Source organism: Perissodus microlepis, chromosome 7 (genome assembly GCF_051167445.1).
Source record: "Perissodus microlepis isolate ML-2025 ecotype Zambia chromosome 7, ASM5116744v1, whole genome shotgun sequence".
NCBI lineage: Eukaryota > Metazoa > Chordata > Actinopteri > Cichliformes > Cichlidae > Perissodus > Perissodus microlepis.
Genome location: NC_140467.1, coordinates 14,228,097 through 14,248,490, shown reverse-complemented (window position 1 = coordinate 14,248,490; position 20,394 = coordinate 14,228,097). Strand labels below are relative to the sequence as shown.

General features: G+C 41.2%; 3 protein-coding genes across 5 annotated transcripts; 1 reads left to right on the top strand and 2 right to left on the bottom strand.

Annotated features, from left to right (window-relative positions):
- Positions 1–412: 412 nt before the first annotated feature.
- Positions 413–4,188, bottom strand: spi1a (Spi-1 proto-oncogene a). 3 transcript variants are annotated; one of them, XM_084933667.1, is made up of 5 exons: positions 3,109–4,188; positions 2,550–2,673; positions 2,302–2,474; positions 1,112–1,244; positions 413–1,014 (listed from the first exon to the last, which is right to left on the bottom strand). In XM_084933667.1, the coding sequence occupies exons 1-5, from the start codon at positions 3,133–3,135 to the stop codon at positions 704–706; spliced, it is 768 nt and encodes a 255-aa protein (XP_084789793.1). In that variant the 5' UTR covers positions 3,136–4,188; the 3' UTR covers positions 413–703. The 3 variants fall into 3 exon arrangements, with proteins under 3 accessions (XP_084789793.1, XP_084789790.1, XP_084789792.1); XM_084933664.1 differs by having other exon boundaries at positions 1,112–1,277; positions 3,109–4,000; XM_084933666.1 differs by having other exon boundaries at positions 1,112–1,277; positions 2,550–2,643; positions 3,109–3,993.
- Positions 4,189–4,295: 107 nt separating this feature from the next.
- tmem276a (transmembrane protein 276a) lies at positions 4,296–6,822 on the top strand. The gene is made up of 4 exons (XM_084933663.1): positions 4,296–5,029; positions 5,455–5,568; positions 5,670–5,807; positions 5,944–6,822. Exons 1-4 carry the CDS (start codon positions 4,627–4,629, stop codon positions 6,189–6,191), a joined length of 903 nt encoding a protein of 300 aa, XP_084789789.1. The 5' UTR covers positions 4,296–4,626; the 3' UTR covers positions 6,192–6,822.
- A 4,111-nt stretch (positions 6,823–10,933) lies between these two features.
- Positions 10,934–12,536, bottom strand: fibina (fin bud initiation factor a). Its single transcript, XM_084933670.1, has one exon. The coding sequence runs from the start codon at positions 12,422–12,424 to the stop codon at positions 11,795–11,797; it is 630 nt and encodes a 209-aa protein (XP_084789796.1). The 5' UTR covers positions 12,425–12,536; the 3' UTR covers positions 10,934–11,794.
- Between the last annotated feature and the right edge of the window lie 7,858 nt (positions 12,537–20,394).

The window sequence follows — 20,394 nt, the reverse complement described above, 5'->3', positions numbered from 1 at the left end:
GTAAATGGGGATATATTGCTTTAATGATTCATACAAAAGTGTTTGAAATGTCTGCAACAAACAAAATAAAACAAAACAAAGAAAAATAAGTCCTTCCTCTTAAATAGCCAGGTATAAGGACTGGACTGACGAGTGAAGAAAAAGCTATGTCCAAAGAAGGACGTTACATAGGTACAGACTAAATACACCTTTATAATTTACTCGCAGGTCATTTCGTAGCAATAATTGTACTTAATCTTTTGCACGAAGAGTGTTGTTGCGTCATCTATTTAATTTACTATTCTAATGAGTTCTCTATCTTTCCAGAGAGGGACAGCTCTATTCTGCCTTTTTAACAAAGCTAGGAAAATTTTTATTTTAAGGAGTAAAACATATTTTTTGTTTGTTCAAAGACAGACCCAGTTCATTTGAATAATTTGACAAAAATAGCAGAGCATTATATTTATTTACACGCATTCAGAAAATTACAATATGCATTTTTAAAACATGTATTTGCAGCTGTCACTGATCTTTTACTCTTAGTTTTGTTCTTATTAACCCATAATTTGAGTTTAAAATTAAGCTGTTTATATAGACATTAGCAAATGTCACAGATTACAAATAAATAAGGAAGGAAACATGGTAGAAAAACAAACTGAAATTGTAAATCTACAGACAAAATTTGAGTAGTTTAGCATGATTAAAGACAGCGTTTGTTCCCTTGTCATTGAGGGTACTGACGTGAATATAAGTTTCTCAACACATTCTCACTGAACTGGTAGGTTAGCTTCTTCTTCACTTTTTTAATCTCTCCGGTTTTACCATAGTTTCTCAGAGCTCGAGCCATTTTCTGGTATGTCATTTTTTTGCGGTTTCCTTTCTGAATACCCCAGTGGTTCGCCAGGGCTTCCTTGTGTTTGGTGGAGAACTGGAAGATGCCCTTGTCCTGGTCCACCCACCAGATACTCTCACTCATGTCGCCGTTTCTTAGCATGTCCAGGAGGAACTGGTACAGACGGATTTTCTTCTTGTTGTCTGGAGTGGAAAGTATAAGAATTGCTAAAGCAATTTTATTCAGTTTACAAGGTTTATGACTGAATGTAAGAAAAAAAAGAGGTTTGAAAATACCCACTAGTGTCTCTCCTGAAGGAAGAAGGGTTATGACCTTCATATTCATCCTCGCCCTCTGATACCTCAAGCGGTGGACTGATTCCTCTCTGGTCCTCCTCTGAGTAGTACTGTCCAGGTGAGGCCGAAGGCGGGTACTGGTAGCACAGGGGTGAGGTGTAATATGGGATCTTTAGGGGAAATTTAAAACATGTTTATGCACAGAAGTGACAGACCGGGCAACGTTTTTTGTTTTGCAGTTATTCATCACCTGACATTTTCATTTAAACTCAGTCATTGTGTTAAAAGAGGAAGTTGCCGTGCCAGAATTAGAATTCAGTGCTCAGCAGTACCCAACAGTGCAGATGACATTTCAGAGGAAATATCCCAGACTGTCCACATCATGTGCTGTATTTGTGTAGATAAAATCACATTATAATCTTCTAAATCCCCGATTCAGTTCACAGCAGCACAGTTTGTTTTCATTTCTTGGCAGCAGTTGAATGATTCTGAAAGTCAGGAGCACGTACAGTTTATATACACAGTTATGTGTGAAATGGCTAATCCATTTGTTGATTAATCTGTCAACTAAATATGTTCATTACAAGTGTGTAGTAGAAAAATACCAAATATTGTCTGGTCTTCTTGGCCTGTGATTCTGCTTGGAGTATAGAAAATTGTTATAGCCAATTTTCTGACATTATGTAGGATTCATAGTGAACGTGACCCTTACATGAGGAACATTTTAATGTCAAATGAATCAGAGTAAAGTCAAATAATTTACTGTTACTTCAGACACGGCTGTGTTCAAGACAGTGAGAATAATTACCAAAACCTTAGGGTTTTTTTTGTTTTTTTTCTGAGTTTCTTTTAATGTTTGAGGTCTTTTTAAAGACTCCAGTAAATGTATTCTCCCTCAGGGAAGAAATAATGAGCAATCAGACTGATGTGAGTCACGCAGTGTAGTAACAGTTGAGTAAATGTTTTTTTCATCACTGCCTAACATCACTGCTGCATGTTAATACCTCAATCACAGTAAAACAAATAAAAAAACCCGGCAGTACACTTAAAAGCATTTCTCTACTTTAGAATAGTAGCTTGGGCAGTGAGTGTATCCTAATAGAAGGGGGTTCGTTACTTGTCAGGCCACTTGTCAGTAATTCCAATCACATCAATAGAAACTGTGTTTTTTCAAGCTACCATACATGGACTTACTTGTGGTGATGCAGACAGAGGAACAAGTGGAGGATCAAGTTGGAGGTACAGTGACTCACTGCCATAGCGGTAGGGTGGTATCAGCTGTGGGGGAGACACGGCCTGAAGCTCCGTGAGGGGATTCTCAAAGTCCGACGGCTGGACCCGCTCAGATTGGAAGGTCCATCTACGTTCTGAAAAGAGACCGAGGTTTAAGCATATGGCCATATGATGAGTTACCTTCTAACACTGAAATCCAGTCTACTAACCATCGCAAATCTCCCCCACGCCGGTGAGGTAGGGGTACAGCTCCACAGACGGTCGATAGTTCTCTGCCTCATTTGCAATAACCTCCTCTGAAGCCTTTTGGGGGGGAAATATGAGATGTTGTTTCTGAAAAATTAAAAGTTTGGGTCTCTTTGTCTTTCCAAAATGTTTTCAGATATGATCTTCAGCTATTACTCATTGCTTTTAGAAGAACATAAAACAGACAAAAACAATCAAATCAACTGAATAAAGCAGGAGTGCAGATTATATACTGGACTTTACCACATGTTAACGGTTAAAATGCAGTGAAATAAGTATATCCTGTTTAAACACAAACAAAAATCATCTTTGCAGACATTAATAACAAATAAAATACCACCTCCAGTGTCTTAAAGCTCTACTTTGGTCACTAGAATAACCTTCAAAGGTAACTGAAAACTCAATCTAACAGAAACCCACATGGGAAAAAAAATACCTTCACGATGTCGCAAACTGAAATCAAAGCCTTATCTCCTGGTGTATGACATATACATGGTAAAAAATCAAAAGAGATCCACTTACAGATGATATAGCATAGCCATCCATCATGTAAACAAGGCTTCATGAGCTTCTTGGTTCTTTAAGCTTGTGGTAATTTTTAACTTTTTCTTATTGCTTCACCGATAAATACGGAGTGTCGCCAGGCACTGACTGCAGCACGCAAATGGGAACTGAAAGTGAGAAATAAGCTGGAACATATACAGTCTGCATTCATATCCAGTTGCTAGATTCATATGGTGAGTTAGTTCCTGATGGCCATATACCATGTTTACATGCATTTATTAAAAGTCTAAAGCCCAGTGTGCTTTTTTTGTGTGTTATAGCACACTCTGAGTGCAAAACATCTCCACATGTCTGTGAAAACATTCACACCCTTAAAGAAGACGCAGTGAGAGGAGAAGGTTATCGCATATTAAATGACGAGCCCTTCCCTGCTTCTCCTCTTCTCTCTCATCAGTTCAACTGATGTGATTAGAGAGACATTAACTCTAATCTTTGCACTCATTCCTAACATGATTAAACTTAAAGATAATGCGACACTTATTTCATTTAACACATCATAATTGAATAGGAAAGCAGGCTTTATGAGATTCTAACTCTCAATTACAATGAGTATGATTTATTCACACTGGAATTTTTTAATCGCTACTGCAGGCAGCAGTCGAAACCAAAAGTGAAGTTTGGACCAGGCTTGTTCCTCTTTTTGTTTGGCATTATGGTTTCAATTGAGGAAGTTCTGACCATGAGATGAAACCAGTGAAAAAAAGACCGAAAGAGCTGGATTCACTTTGTCCCTGTAACTTGTCTACGTTTTTATACATACAACACTGAGATTTTTATAACCACCTTCTGACTTTTTTTTTCTGGCATGGAGGTGGATTTTTATGACTTCTTTTAAAATAATCGAATGAGTCAAACATTATTACGCTGTGCTTTGACATCTTTGCCTCTGTTTAATGGAAACTTACCAGAGGCAGTCTGCTGGCTGTGATGAAACAGTTTCCTGTGAGCACACCACAGGGAGAAAAGCAGGTTGTTTGTCTGCATTTTTGTGTTTCACGGAACACATCAGCTGAGGTGCCTTGAGACATGGTCTATTAAAAGACAGCAAAGGTTCCTTTATTTTGTTTAACCCCAGAAAATCGTGTTTATGACGACTGCAAACCGTGACCCACGGTGCGTAAAGTGCAGGTCTGGGGCTTCTTGTGCTTTCAAATATTTGCTCTGTCTCCATCTACTGGAAAGAAACGTTGAACTGGCCAGTATCTAGGCTAGACTGAGTTCAGAGGCATAGAGGAGACAACCAAAATAGCACATCGAGGCCCAAATCTATTTATCCTCCGCCCCCGAATATGGCTCTTTTAGGGGATGCTTGACAAATTAGAGAAATGAGGGCTTCGCCGATTTATCAGCATTTCCGATTTCCACGTATTGCCAAATTTCCTCCCCACCTTAGACACTGACAGCAGCAGCAGCCAGGAGCGGAGTCCCGCTGTCCCGTGGAAATATCACGGCACCGAGGCGAGATACGCATGGAACATGGCTGCTATGAGGACTTTAACCGTGGCAGGTCTGTTTTTGGCTTTTTGCGCTTTGGGACTGATCGCGGTGGCGATCAGCACCGACAACTGGTACGAGACTGACGCCAGGAGGCACCGGGAACGCTGCAAGAATTACTCAAACAAAAGAAACGACCCCGGCTACATTTACATCTCCAACAACAACCTTCCGCTTCGGATGCTGCCAAAGGAGAAAAACGTTGAAAGAAAGGGCTCCAGTGTCAGCGGCGAAATGCTGCTGCGGGCTAAGCGGCACTTCTTGCCTCCTGCCCCGGCAATGGAGTCTCTCTGCAGTCGGCATTTCAACTCCACCGTCACCGGACTGTGGAGAAAGTGCCACAGAGAAGGGTTTGACTTGGAGACGGAGGATTTGATCTTTAAAGGTTTGGTGTCGGGCTTCGTGTTTTTGTGCTGTAACGTGTTTGTTTCGGAAGCTTTGTGTCGAGTGACAGGCGCTGTCAGTAACAATACTTTGTGCACGAATGCGCTATCCAAGGTGCTGATGCTGCGCAAAGACCCTCGAGGCCTACGCAGTATCGCACGGAGTACAGTTACAATGCGATCGACGTGCTGTTTTTTTCTCTCGCCCCAGCACAAAAGGGCAGCCTGTAGTAACAGAAGCCTCGGGATGCGTACAATAAGCTACTCCACAGTGGTGTGGGTGGATGGGTGGGCGGTGGTGGTGGAGGGGGGGCTGGGTGCGTATTTTTGGGAGGTGGGGGGTGGCAGGAGCGAGCCTTGTGATATCCTCTTCATCTCGTCTCAGTGCTAATGTGAGACATCCTTTTTGTGTTGTTTACATCCACAGGATTGGTTCCACGCTGCACACCAATAAAATACTACTACTCATCATCAGAGCTCCCCAGAAATCTGCCAATCAATCTGACGAAGACAATAAGGCAGGATGAGTGGCACGCGCTTCGTGAGTTACCTTTTTTTTAATCTGATGAATTAATGTAGAAAAACTGAGCACGCCCCCTGACATACACGGCGTTTTCTGCTGTGCCTTTTTTTTTTTTGCAGATCTCCAGAGGATGACTGCCAGTTTCATAGGAATGGCCATATCCATCATCATGTTCGGCTGGATCATAGGCGCTCTGGGCTGCTGTCAAGACCACGATCTGATGCAGTATGTCGCCGGACTTCTCTTCCTCATGGGAGGTAAGAAGTTCTTTACATAAAGAGCACTGCCCCGACTCACCGCAGAGGGGCGGTGTGGTCTTTATTAACCGTGGCGCATCAAAAGGGGGGGGATCAAATCGGGTTGCTGACTTGTTTCATCCTCGCTCTCTGGCAGGGACGTGCTGCATAATCTCCCTTTGCACGTGTGTGGCCGGAATCAACTTTGAACTGTCCCGCTATCCGCGCTACATGTTTGGCATACCAGAGGACATCAGTCATGGTTACGGCTGGTCCATGTTTTGTGCGTGGGGTGGACTGGGCCTCACGTTGCTGGCTGGCTTCCTGTGCACACTCGCTCCCTCCCTCTACCCCCCACAGGCCAGTGCGGTGCACAAGCCCAGACAGGAGAACGGCTGTGTGTGACAGGCCGCGGGCATACCAAACAGACACCTGTCTCATCTGTGAAACAGTGACGAGCCCTGTTCCAGAGACAGCTTCACCCAGGGACTCAGAGAGAAGAGAAAGCCTTCACTTAGCCAGGCACAGAGAAAGCATGGGACACTTGCTCGCACTCATGATAAAGAGGTGACATTTGACTGAAGACGGTTTCAGTTCCTCTGGTGCTTTTTGATTTTTTTCTTCTGTCCCTCTTTATGAATAAACTGTTGAGTGTCATTGCTTGCCCTTCAAGAGGAGAATATAACAATTTCTTCTTGTAAAATCTGCTAGTTTGAGAAGAAAAACAGAATAAAAAAGAGAAAAAGATGCACTGGCAGGAGGTCAATAGCACAACTTTCAAATGGGAACTGAAGATCAAACCATGGACTTGTAATTCACATTTCAAAGGGCAACTGTGTATCATTATGTACCCATTCAAAACAAGATATGTACATGTACTTTATGGATTGTATGTATGCAGATGCATTTGTGTTTATTCAAGGAAAAAAAATAATGAGCATTAGACCAAACTGTGTTTGAGGGAAGTGTTTTGTTGTTCTTGAGGTCTTACCCCTGTCGGAATATTTTTGAAAAATAAAAGAGCCATGCAAAAGTATTTTTTTCCTCCCCCCTCATGTAATGCACTGAACAGACATCATATAAAAAGAAACAAAAGCAAAAAAAACCTTTGTGTTGTCTTATGTCTCAACATGTGTTCACTGTTATGCCAGCAGGCAGAAGAGGCCTGCTAACCGAGTCAAAGCGTTTACAGCATTGTTTTAAAACTGCAGCTGAATTTATTTCTCTTGGTGTTACGAGGAGCTGCTTGCAGGCCACCGTTTTATGCAACCACTTCTAAACGCTTAAATGTGCAAATGTCAGTGACCAAAACTGAGTGACAAAACTGACAGAAATAAATCAGTCCAAATTTAATAGAACATGAAAGTGAAGTCATTTTTTTCCCGCCTGCACGCTTCAGTGGAAATTAAATCTATGTTTATAAACATCAGGGCCACATAAAATGAGGAATGTCCGGATAACTTCATCCAAAGCTCTCGGATCACAACATGCTGACAATTCACAGATTAACACACTGATGTTGCTGATAATTTTTCAAGGTTTTTTTTTTTCATGCGTACTAGTTTTAAGAAAAAAATTAATCGTTCTGACAGCTAATTCAAATATTGGCTTCACTCATTTCCTGAACTTTCGCTGCTCATCGGTACTATTCTGTTGCTCAGATTGTGGCAATCTTCATCTGCAGTCTTCAAATAAATCCCTGTTGTTGATTAGGCACAGTATTTGTTTACTTAAGGCACTGGATATTTAAGTAAACAGACACTCTACAATTATAAATGAACAAAATATATTTAGTGATAAAATCATTTGCCAGAGGATGCACAGACTCTCTTAGTGGACCGTTAATTCATTGCAAAGAGCTCCTTTTTATTCCGTTAACAGCCCCTGGAAACATGAAAACATTTTTCATGTAAACAAACAGTAGTCCTCTGTTGTAAATGTATCTAACTGTTCAAACGAATTGTGAAGACTGGTTTGTTTTGCAGTGTTACAGTGTCTGGTATCAATGATACAAAGGACTGTGTGGTTAATGAGGAGGAATCATACATGTCCTACATGTGCCCACATCATTAAAAAGTCATCTGGTGCTGTAGGTGGTCTAATTATGCTACATACCCATGGCTTGTTGGCCAAAGTGCATTCAATTGCTTGAACTTTAAGTATGCTTTGCATTAAAAACCCCAATCTGAAAAAGTGACTAATACCATGTCAGATAAGTGGAGTAAAAAGCGTGTATGCTTTTCTCTATATAAGGTCATATGGGACTCTGTGGAGTCTTGTGAAAAGAAAAGCTAAATGCAGCCCATGATTCAGTAGCTTGTAGCCAGCTTTTCTTTACAGCGTGGCTTCAGTTCACTGAGGGACTCATTTATGCACAGCTCTCTTAAGGTCCTATCACAGCATTTCAAACAGGTTGAGGTCTGGACTTTGGGCCATTGCAACATCTTTGTTCAGCCATTCTGTTGAAGATTTGCTGCTTTGTTTGGGATCATCGACCTGTTACATGATGCAGTTTTACACCAAGCTTTAACTGTCAGACAGATGGCTTCACATTTGACTATACAGAAGAGTTCATTGTCGACTCACGACTGCAAAACAAGCCTAAATCATCACTTTTCCACCACCGTGCTTGACAGTTAGTATTAAGTGTTCGCTCCAGGACGAGTGCTGTGTATTATGGCCAAGCATCTCCACTTTGGTCCTGTCTGTCCAAAGGAAATGGTTCCAGAAGCCTTTTGTTTTGTTCTGATGCAGTTTTGCAATCCAAAGCTGTGCAGTCATGTTCTTTTCAGAGAGAAGAGGCTTTCTCCTGGCAACCATTCCAAACAAACCACACTTGTTTTCCTGATTGTAATATTCATGAACTTTTACATTTAACATGCTAACTGAGGCCTGCAGAGTCTGACATGTACCTCTTGTTTTGTTTTTGGCAGTTTCTCCGAGCATTGCACAGTCTGAGCTTGAAGTGTCTTGAAAGCTTTCCACATGTGAATAATCTTCCTCACTGCACAATGATGAACTTCAAATTGTTTGGAAATGGCCTCATAACTCATCTCAAATTGATGGGCAGGAACAGTTCTTGGTATTCCATTAACACCTACCTGAATGCTGCAGACATCAAACTGCCAAAACATCTGGTTTTACAAGGGTGCTCACACATACAGATGATTAATTAATCAAGTGCATTTAATTAGTAGCACCTCACTGTGCCTTACTCTTTGAATTTCAATGGAAGCAGTAAGAGTGTACTTAGTTTTCCATAGGCCTGTATGCTGAAAGTAGCAAGGACTATTTACTAAAGTACAGTTTGAAGGCCATTGTACTTAAATGTTGGTATTTTATTCTGGTTTATACTAAAATATATTTTGGAAAAATATTGTACTTTCCATTTCTCATCAATTAAGTAATGACTTCACAAATATAAAAAAATAAGACAGACTGATATACATAAATAGTTATAGTTGATCACCAGCTACTATAGAGTAAGGAATCAACTTTTCCACTTACACCAAAGTAATGCTTTTCCATTGCATTTAAGCAGTGAAAGAGGTCATCCGTCACTTCCGTAAGGGCTATTCTGCATTCTGTTTTCTTTAACAATACTTCCTATACTAAAGTTAATTTTAAATGTAGGATTTTTGCTTACATCCCTGCATACCACACTGGTATAAGTGTTTATTTTTTACTGAAGTTAAAGCTCTCACTTCTTTTCGTCTTTGACTTAGTTATGTTGTCTTGTTACATCAGCAACATTTGTTAAGGATGTAAATTAATTCTGCTCCTGAGTATGTGAAGGGGGGGGGGGGGGGGGGGGTTGGCCTTCAACACAGCAATCTGAAAAAAAAATCTTATCTCAAGGTTCACTTTCCTGCTCTTTCAAGAGCTTTCATGGTCTTTAGCAGAAGGCAGACTTTGCTCAGTGGGAAATTTCTCTGTTGTCATGGAGCTGGTCCACTGAGATGTGTTAAAAAACTTGAGAAGTTAAACAGTATCTCTATTTTTATTGAACAAGAGCTCCTTAAAAGAGCGTCAGATGCAGTTGAATCATATTAAAACTATCAGTCGTTTCATTGCAGTAATAATAACGGTAAGACTAGTAGCAGATGGAGCACTTAACAAATCTCTCCTTTCTAACAATAGCACCCCAGAGGCCTGTCATTTTCGGGTCAGAGTAGTTTCAGGTCGACTCTGGTCTGCATTCTTGACCTTTCTTTCTTTTTCTTAAGGAGAATAAATTCTTCAACAGCATGCTTAACGCTCGGGCAGTCGTGCCTCTAAGCAGCGTGGATCTGAATCTAATCTCGCGGGGAAAAAATATTTTCCTATAGGTGGATTTATATCAGAGCCAAAAAAAGACAAATTAACTATGATGGGCAGGTTGCTTATGAGAGGTTTTGCGAATAGCTCCACTTTTACTAACACAGTGGAAATTTTGTCCAAATGTTTTAATCAAATCTTGGAGCCCTGTACTGTGCCCCTGGAAATGAAGAGCTGTATAGACATATAGGGTTTCTCAGGAGCTCCTGCAGCTCTGGGTTTTTGCTGTGCTGGTCTGCACTGTGCTAAGAAAGAAAGAGCTGTTTTTTTTAAAAGGGGTCCCTCAGGGGAAGCTGGACTGTGAGGAAAACCAGACAGAGGAAATCACACCCAGTTGCGCCCATTGCAGCCCATCTGGCTCACTCACATCTGCATAGACATTATCTCTGTTAACAAAAAAAAGTAAGAAAGAAAAAAAGTGGGCATGCTTGTAGCTGTTACTTTGTGGTTGTTGCAGACGTTGGCTGGAATAAGAACATTTTACGGTGGTCAGAGAGAGAAAATACAGAGATTACCACCAAAGGCATTTGTGATATTAAATCCAAGGCACTTCAAATGAAGACTGCCTAACAGATGTGTTTATGTGTGACCCTGTTAGCCAGGGTTAATGCTTATTTTGGAATTTCAAAACAATTTTCCATCCATAAACAGTGTCTGTGAAATAAACTCAAGAGCAAAACAGGGCTTTTTTTTATAGACATATAAAAAACTTGCCAGTTAAAAGCCTATTTTTAGTAAAAATGACATAATCCAAAACAGCTCAGAGTTTAAACACAGTAACATCTCATATCAACCTCGAACTGTGTGGATTATGACAGACAAAAGACTAGATAATGATAACAGTGACGGCCTTTGAAGAAGCATATTTCATACTCGAGCAGATTACTTCCAGATGGAAGTGGGAGGCAGTGACAGACTTCAGACGCCAATTAACCACGGCCACTTGAAGGGACAGTCGAGCCTGCCACTTGTAGTGCCAACAGCAAACACGGTGATGTCAAGACATGAGGGAGGAGGAGGGTCACATGAAAGTGATGAAAGTGAAAAAAATTACAATTTCAAAGATTTTGAGTTCTTATTGCAAATCGCAAATTTTAAAGGATGGGAGACGTCTCACATTGGTCTCAGGGCAAGCAGGAAAAGCATGAAAAAGAAAATACCTGAAAGTCCTGATGTGGTGAGAAGAATGAAGAACATTTTGTCTTGAAAGAAAGGGGGAAATATCAGATATTTAATATTTATTTGATCAGTTATGACAACCTAACAGCGTGAACAGCATAGTTAAAATGATACAGAGTTACATATTTTACTGACAATAAATCCATGTTGGGGGAGGGGGGGGGGGGGGGGGGTTGTTTTCACACTCTCTCTTCTGGATAAGATTTCTCCTCTGGGGTGGCACTGAGGGTTCCTTGCAGACATAACTTATGCCCACATTTCTTTGTTCCCTCCTGATTCAGAGGAATGTGCTAATATTTCTGTTAGAGCTCCTTCAGTGACACAGCTCCAAGGAATGGGAACAACCAAAGGTCAGAGAAGTTCAAATGCTTAAGAAGGATATTCATAAGCCACAATAAACTTTCCAGTTGGTTAATGAACTGGAGCGTCCTCGCTCTCTCTTTTTCTCAGTCTCTCGCTCTCTCTTTCATACACACATACACAAACACACACTTAAAGCTACCACAGCCCCACTAAGAACCAGCATTAAGATACTCAGTCTTTAGGCGGCTCAGCCTGGTACCATGACTGCGAATGATGAGAGACAGCAGCTCATGTTTATCTTTCAGGCCCAGCGAGATGTCGGTGGTTTCCTTCAGAGCGTCCCTAACGTCACCCACTTGCTTCACCACATGCCCGTTCAGCTGTTGCTCTTCCCTTAGCTCAGTCTCTTGACTTTGTTTAAACTTCACCTCCAGCTCCACCAGGGACTTGTCCACGTTTGAAAAAGCCTCGCCGATCTGGGAGATCTCCCGCCGGAGGAACTTTCCGTAGCTGTCCTCTCCGTCCAGATCCTGGGCCACAGTCCGGCCGATGCCCTCGAGCAGGCGCGCCGAGTCCTCCGCCTGCAGCTTCGTGAGGACGAAGTCCTCCCTCACCACTGAGTCACTGTCCTCTAAGGCCGCGCATGGATACACGTCTGAAAATTTAAACAGCATCTGGCACTTCTCGGGATCTTCTGTCTCCTCGTAATCTCCATCCGGGACGAAGAAGTGATGGAAAGTGCCATTGGAGATCTCGGGCTGCAGGGGCCCAGTGTAGACTGCCGAGCAAACTGGCAGAGATGTGACGATGATGAGCAGCAGTGGGACGGGATCCATCATGCACCTCCTCTCTCTCTCCAGCGAACAGCATCTGGACTGGCAGCCGGATTCAGCGCGCAGTTTTCATCCCGACTCATATTACACAGTCCCCCGTCACCTAAAAGGCGCAGACTGCCTGTTTTAAGGCAGAAGGGCCCCTCTGTGGTGGCTCCAGGGTCAGGCAAAGCGCGCAGCACCAGTGCAGAGTCATGCGGCTGATCTTTGAGCGTCTGTGTTTCCGACCGCAGAATTTTAAGGCATGGTTCACAGCAGAAAAATATCTTTGGGTGGAAAATAAGCATTCCGTCAGTCATATCTAGAATAAGTGGTTTTTCTACAGCGTGTTTTGTGCATTATGCTCTATGATTTACAAATATAACCTCGTATTTAACAGTTATTTGCAATCGATCATGTATCAGCTGTCTGGTTTGCATTTTCATTTTCCCCCTTTGTTACAACCAGAAACCTTGCTAGACACTTTTCTGGGCATATTTGCACTTTTAGGAAGAACATTTGCACACTGAGAAGCATAAACTTAAGCACGAGAACCATTAACCATTATTGATTTGATATTGATCCTTTTAATGCTCTTCTCTCAGGCCCTTGAGCCGCTACTAAGTGCATAGTGAACAGACGCTTTAAGATAAAGAGACAGCATTGGCCATAAATGTAAGTGATTGTCATATGATTAGAAAAGGGTGCAGGTAAGTGTATTTATGCAGCTCTTGTGAAGAGCAGTGCTTATTTCAATACAAGTGCATTCCCACTGTTTGCTTTTAGTCCTCTGTGGGGCGTTTTGGGGGCCTGAACATGATTTAAAGGGTCCAGGAAACAACAAGAGCAAGATTTTTGTGGGGAAAGTTGCAAGTGATGTTTAGGTGTTTAGCTGGTTTTTACACGGATATAATACAGATACAGTTTTTTGTGGCAGCTGTTGGTAATAAGCCATAACATGCAAAATTGTTACATGTCTTAATTGCCTTTTTGGAAGCATGGAAACACCCATGGCATATAATAAGCAAAGCGTGGCTCATCAGCAAGAGGGTACAAAGTGCTTCCTTCTACATTCACAGTGACACTGTGCTGCTGAGAAATTGTGGGTTTTGGGATTCAGATGGATGTGACTTTGACATTTACTAACTAAAGGCGCTCCTCAATAGAACAAACCTCCTACAGGAGAATAATCTCACACACCACATGACAAATCCGGTGTCAGAAATATCAAAAGGAAAATGACAAAGAGCCAAATACAGCGATGGAGCATTAGACTTAAATTGGGTGAGCACACTCAAAAAAATAACTCTTTGAATGAACATAAAAAAAATCATGGAAAGAATTTCCACATAATTAAAATTGCTCTATTTTAGCATTATGCAATTCTGTTATTCCACCTTAATGCACTTGATTAATTAATGATGAATCAACTGTTTCACTACATTTGAGTCCAACTTAATTTAATTGAGTTGATCCAACCCATGCCAATTACGTTAGTGTGACAAAAATGCTTAATCGTAATAGAAAGCCATTTATTAATGTGGAAATCCTTTCCATGATTATTTTAAGTTCATTAAATGAGTTATTTTTTGGAGTGTTCAACAGTCTAGAGTCTGGCTAACATAAAATGTTAATGGATTTATCATAACTTCCACTCCATCCATCCTCTTATCTTTACCAGGGTTGCAGGGAGGCTGGGGCCTATCCCAGATGTGATAGGGTGAGAGTCAGAGTACTGGACAGGTCACCAGTCTATCACAGAGAGACAAACAACCATTTGCACTCATGTTCACAGATATTTTAGAAACACCAATTAACCTAATCCTAATTACTGCATGACTTTTAACTGTGGCAGGAAACCAGAGTACCCAGAGAGAACCCACTGCAAACTTGGCCAGATTGCAGATTTACACCCAAGACCTTTTTGCTGCAAGGCATAGCTGGACTGGGTGGGCTGATGTGATTTTTCATTTTTATGGGCCGATCTTTTTTTGTTTTTTGTTTTTCCGTAACGGTATAAACACTGAAAGGTGGTGGATTGGCCAGATGCTGGGAGATGTGTAAAAATAACTCAGTTGTTTGGTGGTGGCTATCGCGGAGCTTCCACAGATTCAGTAACATTAGCAAGTGGTGGAGGCCAGCAGGGGAGGCAGGAGGAGGAGAGACCCGAGGCGGCTGCCGGTCCGAGTGTCAGGTGAACTGAACTTCAGGTAAGAAGTTATGACCTGCAGTCTATCTGGGTCAGATATAAACCAAGTTTAGGTGGAGTTTATTTTCGTTATGCTGACTTTTTACAGTCAGTTACAATAACTAGCATGATGGAGTTTCTATACAGCTGGGTGGGTGCTATGATGTTACCGATAGTGAACTTTATTTAATTCATAAGGTTAATTATTAGAGTTGCCAACCGTCCCGGAATCATCTCGTATTCAGAGAAAATATTACAGTTTTCGTATTGAGGTGAAAAGGAACACAGTTTGTCCGGTAATGAAAAAGACACAAAGCTGGAGTTATACTGTGTCTTTATGCTGCACAGCTGTTTCTTCTTCTCTCATTCTCTCCCCCCGGTTGTTATTTCAATCATGAAACTGATCAGTGATCAGCTGATCGCTTTTCTCTCTTGTTTGTTTATCGCCCACTTTCTTCCAGAAAGAGGAAACCAGCGGATGTCGCGCTAAACAACAGCAGCACGTTTAAGCTTGATCAGCTGTTGTTAGAATTTATTTGATATTAATTTCTAGTATCAGCTGATGCTTGCTGTAGCCTCAGCTGTACAAGCTGCTGGTCATGATGTCGGTTTGGATATGTGGTGAGAGGGAAACATGAAGATGGAACCAGGTGATGTCCTTACTGAATCATCAGAGCTGAACAGGTGATGGAGGTGACATGAATGAGTTGAAGGGAAGTTATGAACTGTTTCTGAGAGACAAATAACACCAGGATCCTTTTCTAAGCAGCTGACAGCTGGTAACTGTGCAGGGGCGGATCTAGCAAAGTTTTGCCAGGGGGCCAGGTAGGGCATTAACAGGGAAAGGGCGGCACTAAGAAATATTTTTCTTTGTTATGTCATTTTAAAACTTTGAATACATAATTATCTGAATCTTACAACAAAAGTGGTCATCTGACTAAATGTATAGAAATCCATTATTGTTCATAGTAATTTTTTTCAGGGTCCCATCATAATTTCTTCAGAAATAAGTACTGTATATGATGCCAGTATTTCCCCACATTTTCTAGATTCTGTACCAGTACTGTGTGTAAAATGCCATCAAAAAGTCAATTAAGTTTTATTCTTTCTCACCTGTCTCTCTATCTCCTTTCACTTTTTAAAGGTTGCCATGTTAGAAAAATATCTTGCCCTGCCATGCTGTTTATTGATGTGGTAAATGAATAGTTTATGAAAATATCTCTAAATCTGTCATTTATTATTTTTAATATTCACTAATGGTCATGTCTCACCTGTAGTCTTCTCTGTCTTAATTTCAGGTTTCCACCATGTGTTGTAGATAGTTCAGGAGGTTAACTCGACCAAGCAGTCTTTGGGTTTCTGTACTGTTTAGAATGCCAGCATAGGGAGGATGGTGTATATGTATCAATCTAATAAACTTTAAGTTTATTAGATTGATACATATATACCAACAGGACAGTGTATATCACTGTGACAACAGCGTTTGTTTTCATTCAAAGGCTTTATGGTTTTTCCTATAATACCTGGTGGGCCGGTCTCTAGTCAAAATGCCCGGGCTGATTTTTTGTCCCAGTCCAGCCCTGCGAGGCAACAGTGCTAACTACTGTGCCACCGAGCTGTCAATATAGACTTCAAAAAATAGGGAAGCTATGATTACAAGGCTTGATGTAGAATTTTCTGTACGTTTTTGTCCTTTGTACAGGTTAAACCACAAGGCATGTACATAGTGTGTGTATGGTTGTCTGTCTCTTCTAACCCCAGTGATTTTCCTGTGGTTTGAACTCTTGTGTGATCTTGTGAATTTTGTGAGTCCAGCTAACTAACCACTCTTAGTAGATTGCATCATGTCATCTCAACAAGAATAATTTAAGTTAACCACAGAAACATGAAATTATTTTGTTCACATTACAAGCTTGAATTTTGTAAATGTAACAACCACCCAACTTCATTTTTTTGAGTGCAATGTAACAAGCCTGATCCACGGAGGCGTCACCCCACCACCTACTGAATCCAAAGGATCAACTGTCATTTTCCAGGTGGCACACTAGCAGGGGTGGGCAACATTTTTTAGAAATGTATTCGCTAAAGTGAATGAAGAGCTGCATTTTGAACAAACTGAGTAGAAACATTCTGTACATAATGCTCAACTCTATGAACTTTTGTGGGAAAAAGAATGAATTCTTAATTCAAAAACAAAAATCTTTGTGTTAGAAATTGTCTACTTTTCCTCAGTATGGTGTATTGTGGCACAAAACAATCCATTTAAAAGCTGTATCAATTTTATTTTTCACAATATAATTTTAACCTTTAGAATAAAGGTACTGAAGTTTATTGCAGAAAAAAACATTTGGATTACCCTGTGCTGAAATCAAGTCATAGGGCGTACAGACTTGCTATAGTCAAAGACGTCATGGTCCATTAATTGGAGGCTGTGTTTTATAGATTTTTTTAATGCTAGCAGATGTTTAATTTCCCATTGAAGACATTAGGGGTCATCTTGAGATAGCGCATGGGTCAGTTCTGGCCCTCTGGCTGTATGTTTCCTACATTTGCACTAGAGGTTACCTCCAGAACCCCCCTGTCTATATACTGATGGGTTAGAGCTGCTGTGGTGGTGGTGGGGCCTCCAAATTAATATGTAGTTTTAATGTTGTGGCTGTGCCTCCATGGGGATAGGAGAGTCTCCAACAGATTTAGTAGTTAATGCATTTTTATTATATTTTCAGACTGCGAGAATATAGTGAGCAGTGAGCACTCACTCTGATGACTTTAGTCAGGTGATTACATTACTGAAAAGGGGAGAGTCCCCTGGGCTTCGATCCCCTCTAATGCACATCCTGTCCAAGATAATTGCATCATCACCGGGTGGTCTCAAATATGGCTCACAGCTTGTCAGCAATAGTCACCCAAACTGGAAACATATGGTGAGTTGTAAACACAAGGCTGGAAATGTCTTGTTTGGTCCTGTATTTGATCCATACAGTATTTGCTATAGAGGGGATGCATCTTTGTCACTAAACAATGAGGTAGAGCGGTTGGAAATGCTTTTTTTTTTTTTTTTTTTTTTTTTACAATAATACAAAACAGACTGGATTTATTCATGAACTAGGAACCATGCAAAAATATTCAGTGAGCTCTAAATTTGCAGTATTTCACATTCAGCATGCAGGAGTTGCTGTTCCTTCACTTGCCTTTCTTGACTGACACCAACAAGCAGTTTAGAGCAGCAGGATAAAAGCAGGATTTATAGGATTTGTCAACAGGAAGGATATAGGTCAGCAAGATGTAAGCTGACAGCAGCAGCAAACAAAACCAAAAAAATAAAAAAAGATAGGAAAACAACAGTTGAATAGAGATTGGGGTTACTCTTATGGACAGAAATGGATTGATGGAAAAGTGGGAATACAGGGGGGGGGGGGGGGGGGGGACAACTGCTGCAGAAAGAGGTAATGGGCTTTTCTGCATTCTGTTTTTTATTTAATAATTAATGCTAACACAGTCTAGGCTCCTTCTAAGAGTATCAGTAAGCCATGTCAGCATACATAATGGGAGTATTACAGTCAGGTTTCCCTCTCTATAATGTTAAAGCATCTCTTAAAACCTTGTGGCAAGGCAGACTGATGCTTGGATAAAGAGGATGATTAATCAGAAGCAGAAGTGCTGTTTAGTCAGAAAACTCACGTTTGAGATGATTTATGGCCCCAGAAAAATATAGTTAGAGTTCCCCACAGTTATGTCACATATAGAAATCAGGGAGCCCATACAGGTGGATGTTGAGGTGGTGGAGGGGCTGACACAGCTGGTGTCATTATAGGGCAACAGTGGCAAAGAGATTGAACGTTTGGAGCTTAAATGCACCCCAAAAGTGGGGTGGGGATGATGGGAGCGGACAGAGATATGATGTATATGACACAGTGCAGCTTGAGATGACTGGTTGAACTAGCTCCCTCCAGATTTAGCTCATTGCTATAATTGTTCTAATGCAGGGATTTCCCATCTATGGGATAATAAGTGAAGTGTATTCTATCTCATCTTAGTCTTCATGGAAATATGTTTCAATTGCACTTTGAAATACATGTGAGAAATGCTACAAATGCACATGTTTTTCATTTCCCGTCAGCTCTGGGTCATCAGAGTGTTGCTTGTTTGTTTGAAACTGCTGTTGCACTTCTGAACACACTGCTGAATGAGGGAAACAAGCAGAGACAGCTTGAGGCTTCTCGGCATGCAAGCCCTCTCTGTTTCTTCTTAAGTCACACACCTGAATAAATACAGCGTCTCTCTATATAAACACGAACAGAATAAACTGTCCTGCTCGCAGAGGCAGAGCGGGGTACCATGGGGTAAAATAAAGCCGCCCAAAAGCAGATGTAACAACACATGCAGAAACAAATATAATTTAGCGGAGTTGGAAGGGATGTTCTTGTTGATCCACTATTGTTGACTTTGTGAGTGTATACGTGTGCATGTGAATAAGAAGGCCCAGTGTCTATTGTTTCTAGCAGATCCCTATTTGATGGTGATGGGCTTCCTCATGGTGCATAGGTCGAGGCCCTGCGGGCTGCGTGGGAGACTGCAGAAACAGCGAGCTGACTCACTGTGAGACTGTGAGTCAGCTCGCTGTTAATGACTTCATGCTCATTTCATTCCATCAAAAGGATTATTTTGATGTGATCATTCATATCAGGCTCATGCTCACATGTTTTATTAAAGCAGAGGATTTAAAACGGTGACCTCCGCTAATCAGCAAAAAAGTTTCCAAAGCACGCAGAGAGGACAAACCTCAACGCAACCCTCTAAATCTCTCTATAGCCTCTTCAAATCTACACAGGACTCCCTCAGTCCAGAAAGCATGCGTGTCGGGTTAGGCAGTGATTCCAAATTGGCCACAGGTGTGGATGTGAGCATGAAGGGTTGTTTGTCTCCCTGTGTCAGCGTGACAGTCCTGGTACCAATCTGGCCTCAGCACCCTCTGGCTACACACTTGACTCCTTTTGCAAACCAAACAGCCTCAAACAGAAGTGGGTTATGAATCTTGCTATTGTTAGCTGATAACTTAGCACGCCACCTTCTCGTCCAAACACGATCACTTGTCGCATCAAAAAACATGTTAGCAGCCAAATTGATGGATGACATTATGTGACTACATCTATTTGTTTTTATACAACCTATGAACTCCATAGCAGAGACTCAATAGAGTTACAACATAGTGGAGTAGGAGAGGGATTGGATTTGAGCCTGTGGAGACCTGTCTACTGTGAACTGGGATAGGCTCCAGCCCCTCTCACCGCCCTAGTTAGATGAAAGATTAATGAAGGACTGTTGCTGCAGTTCTGTGAGAAAAAAATGCTATCTTTGGAGGACTGCATCAGACTGGCATTTTGGCCATATGCCCTTAAGTGTTTTTTCATTAAATATTCAAGAGAGGTAGTTTTGTAAAATGAGCTAAATTTGGCAGCAACATACAGGAAAACAAATCAGAGTGTTGAAAAAAACAAAAGGGCCAAACAGAAGTGTAAGAAATTTTGGTGAAAAGCTGGAAATACATGTAACATTTTAAATGAAAAAAGGATTGTTTTATATCTCATGCTTCAGTAAAACAAGTTGGATCTTCATAAACACATGGGGAAGCCTTTCAGTCTTGACTGTGCACCACCACAGGACAATAAAGTGTTTGTTTCAAGCTGTTGGTTTGATTTTTGCAGATCACATGCCGAGTCAGATCAGTCAGATCTCACTGCAGCTGCAGTTGAAATCGATTAGCATCCAAAGCGTGAACTGTAAGGGGTTAGGGAATTAACCGTAAAGT

Coding starts and splice junctions, on each gene's coding strand:
- fibina (XM_084933670.1), bottom strand. CDS start 12,424: ATGATGGATCCCGTCCCACTGCTGCTCATCATCGTCACATCTCTGCCA.
- tmem276a (XM_084933663.1), top strand. CDS start 4,627: ATGGCTGCTATGAGGACTTTAACCGTGGCAGGTCTGTTTTTGGCTTTT. Junction 5,569..5,669: donor GGATGAGTGGCACGCGCTTC/GTGAGTTACCTT, acceptor TTTTTTTTGCAG/ATCTCCAGAGGATGACTGCC. Junction 5,808..5,943: donor ACTTCTCTTCCTCATGGGAG/GTAAGAAGTTCT, acceptor GCTCTCTGGCAG/GGACGTGCTGCATAATCTCC.
- spi1a (XM_084933664.1), bottom strand. CDS start 3,135: ATGATGGATGGCTATGCTATATCATCT. Junction 2,674..3,108: donor ATGGCTATGCTATATCATCT/GTAAGTGGATCT, acceptor TTAATTTTTCAG/AAACAACATCTCATATTTCC. Junction 2,475..2,549: donor CGTGGGGGAGATTTGCGATG/GTTAGTAGACTG, acceptor GTCTCTTTTCAG/AACGTAGATGGACCTTCCAA.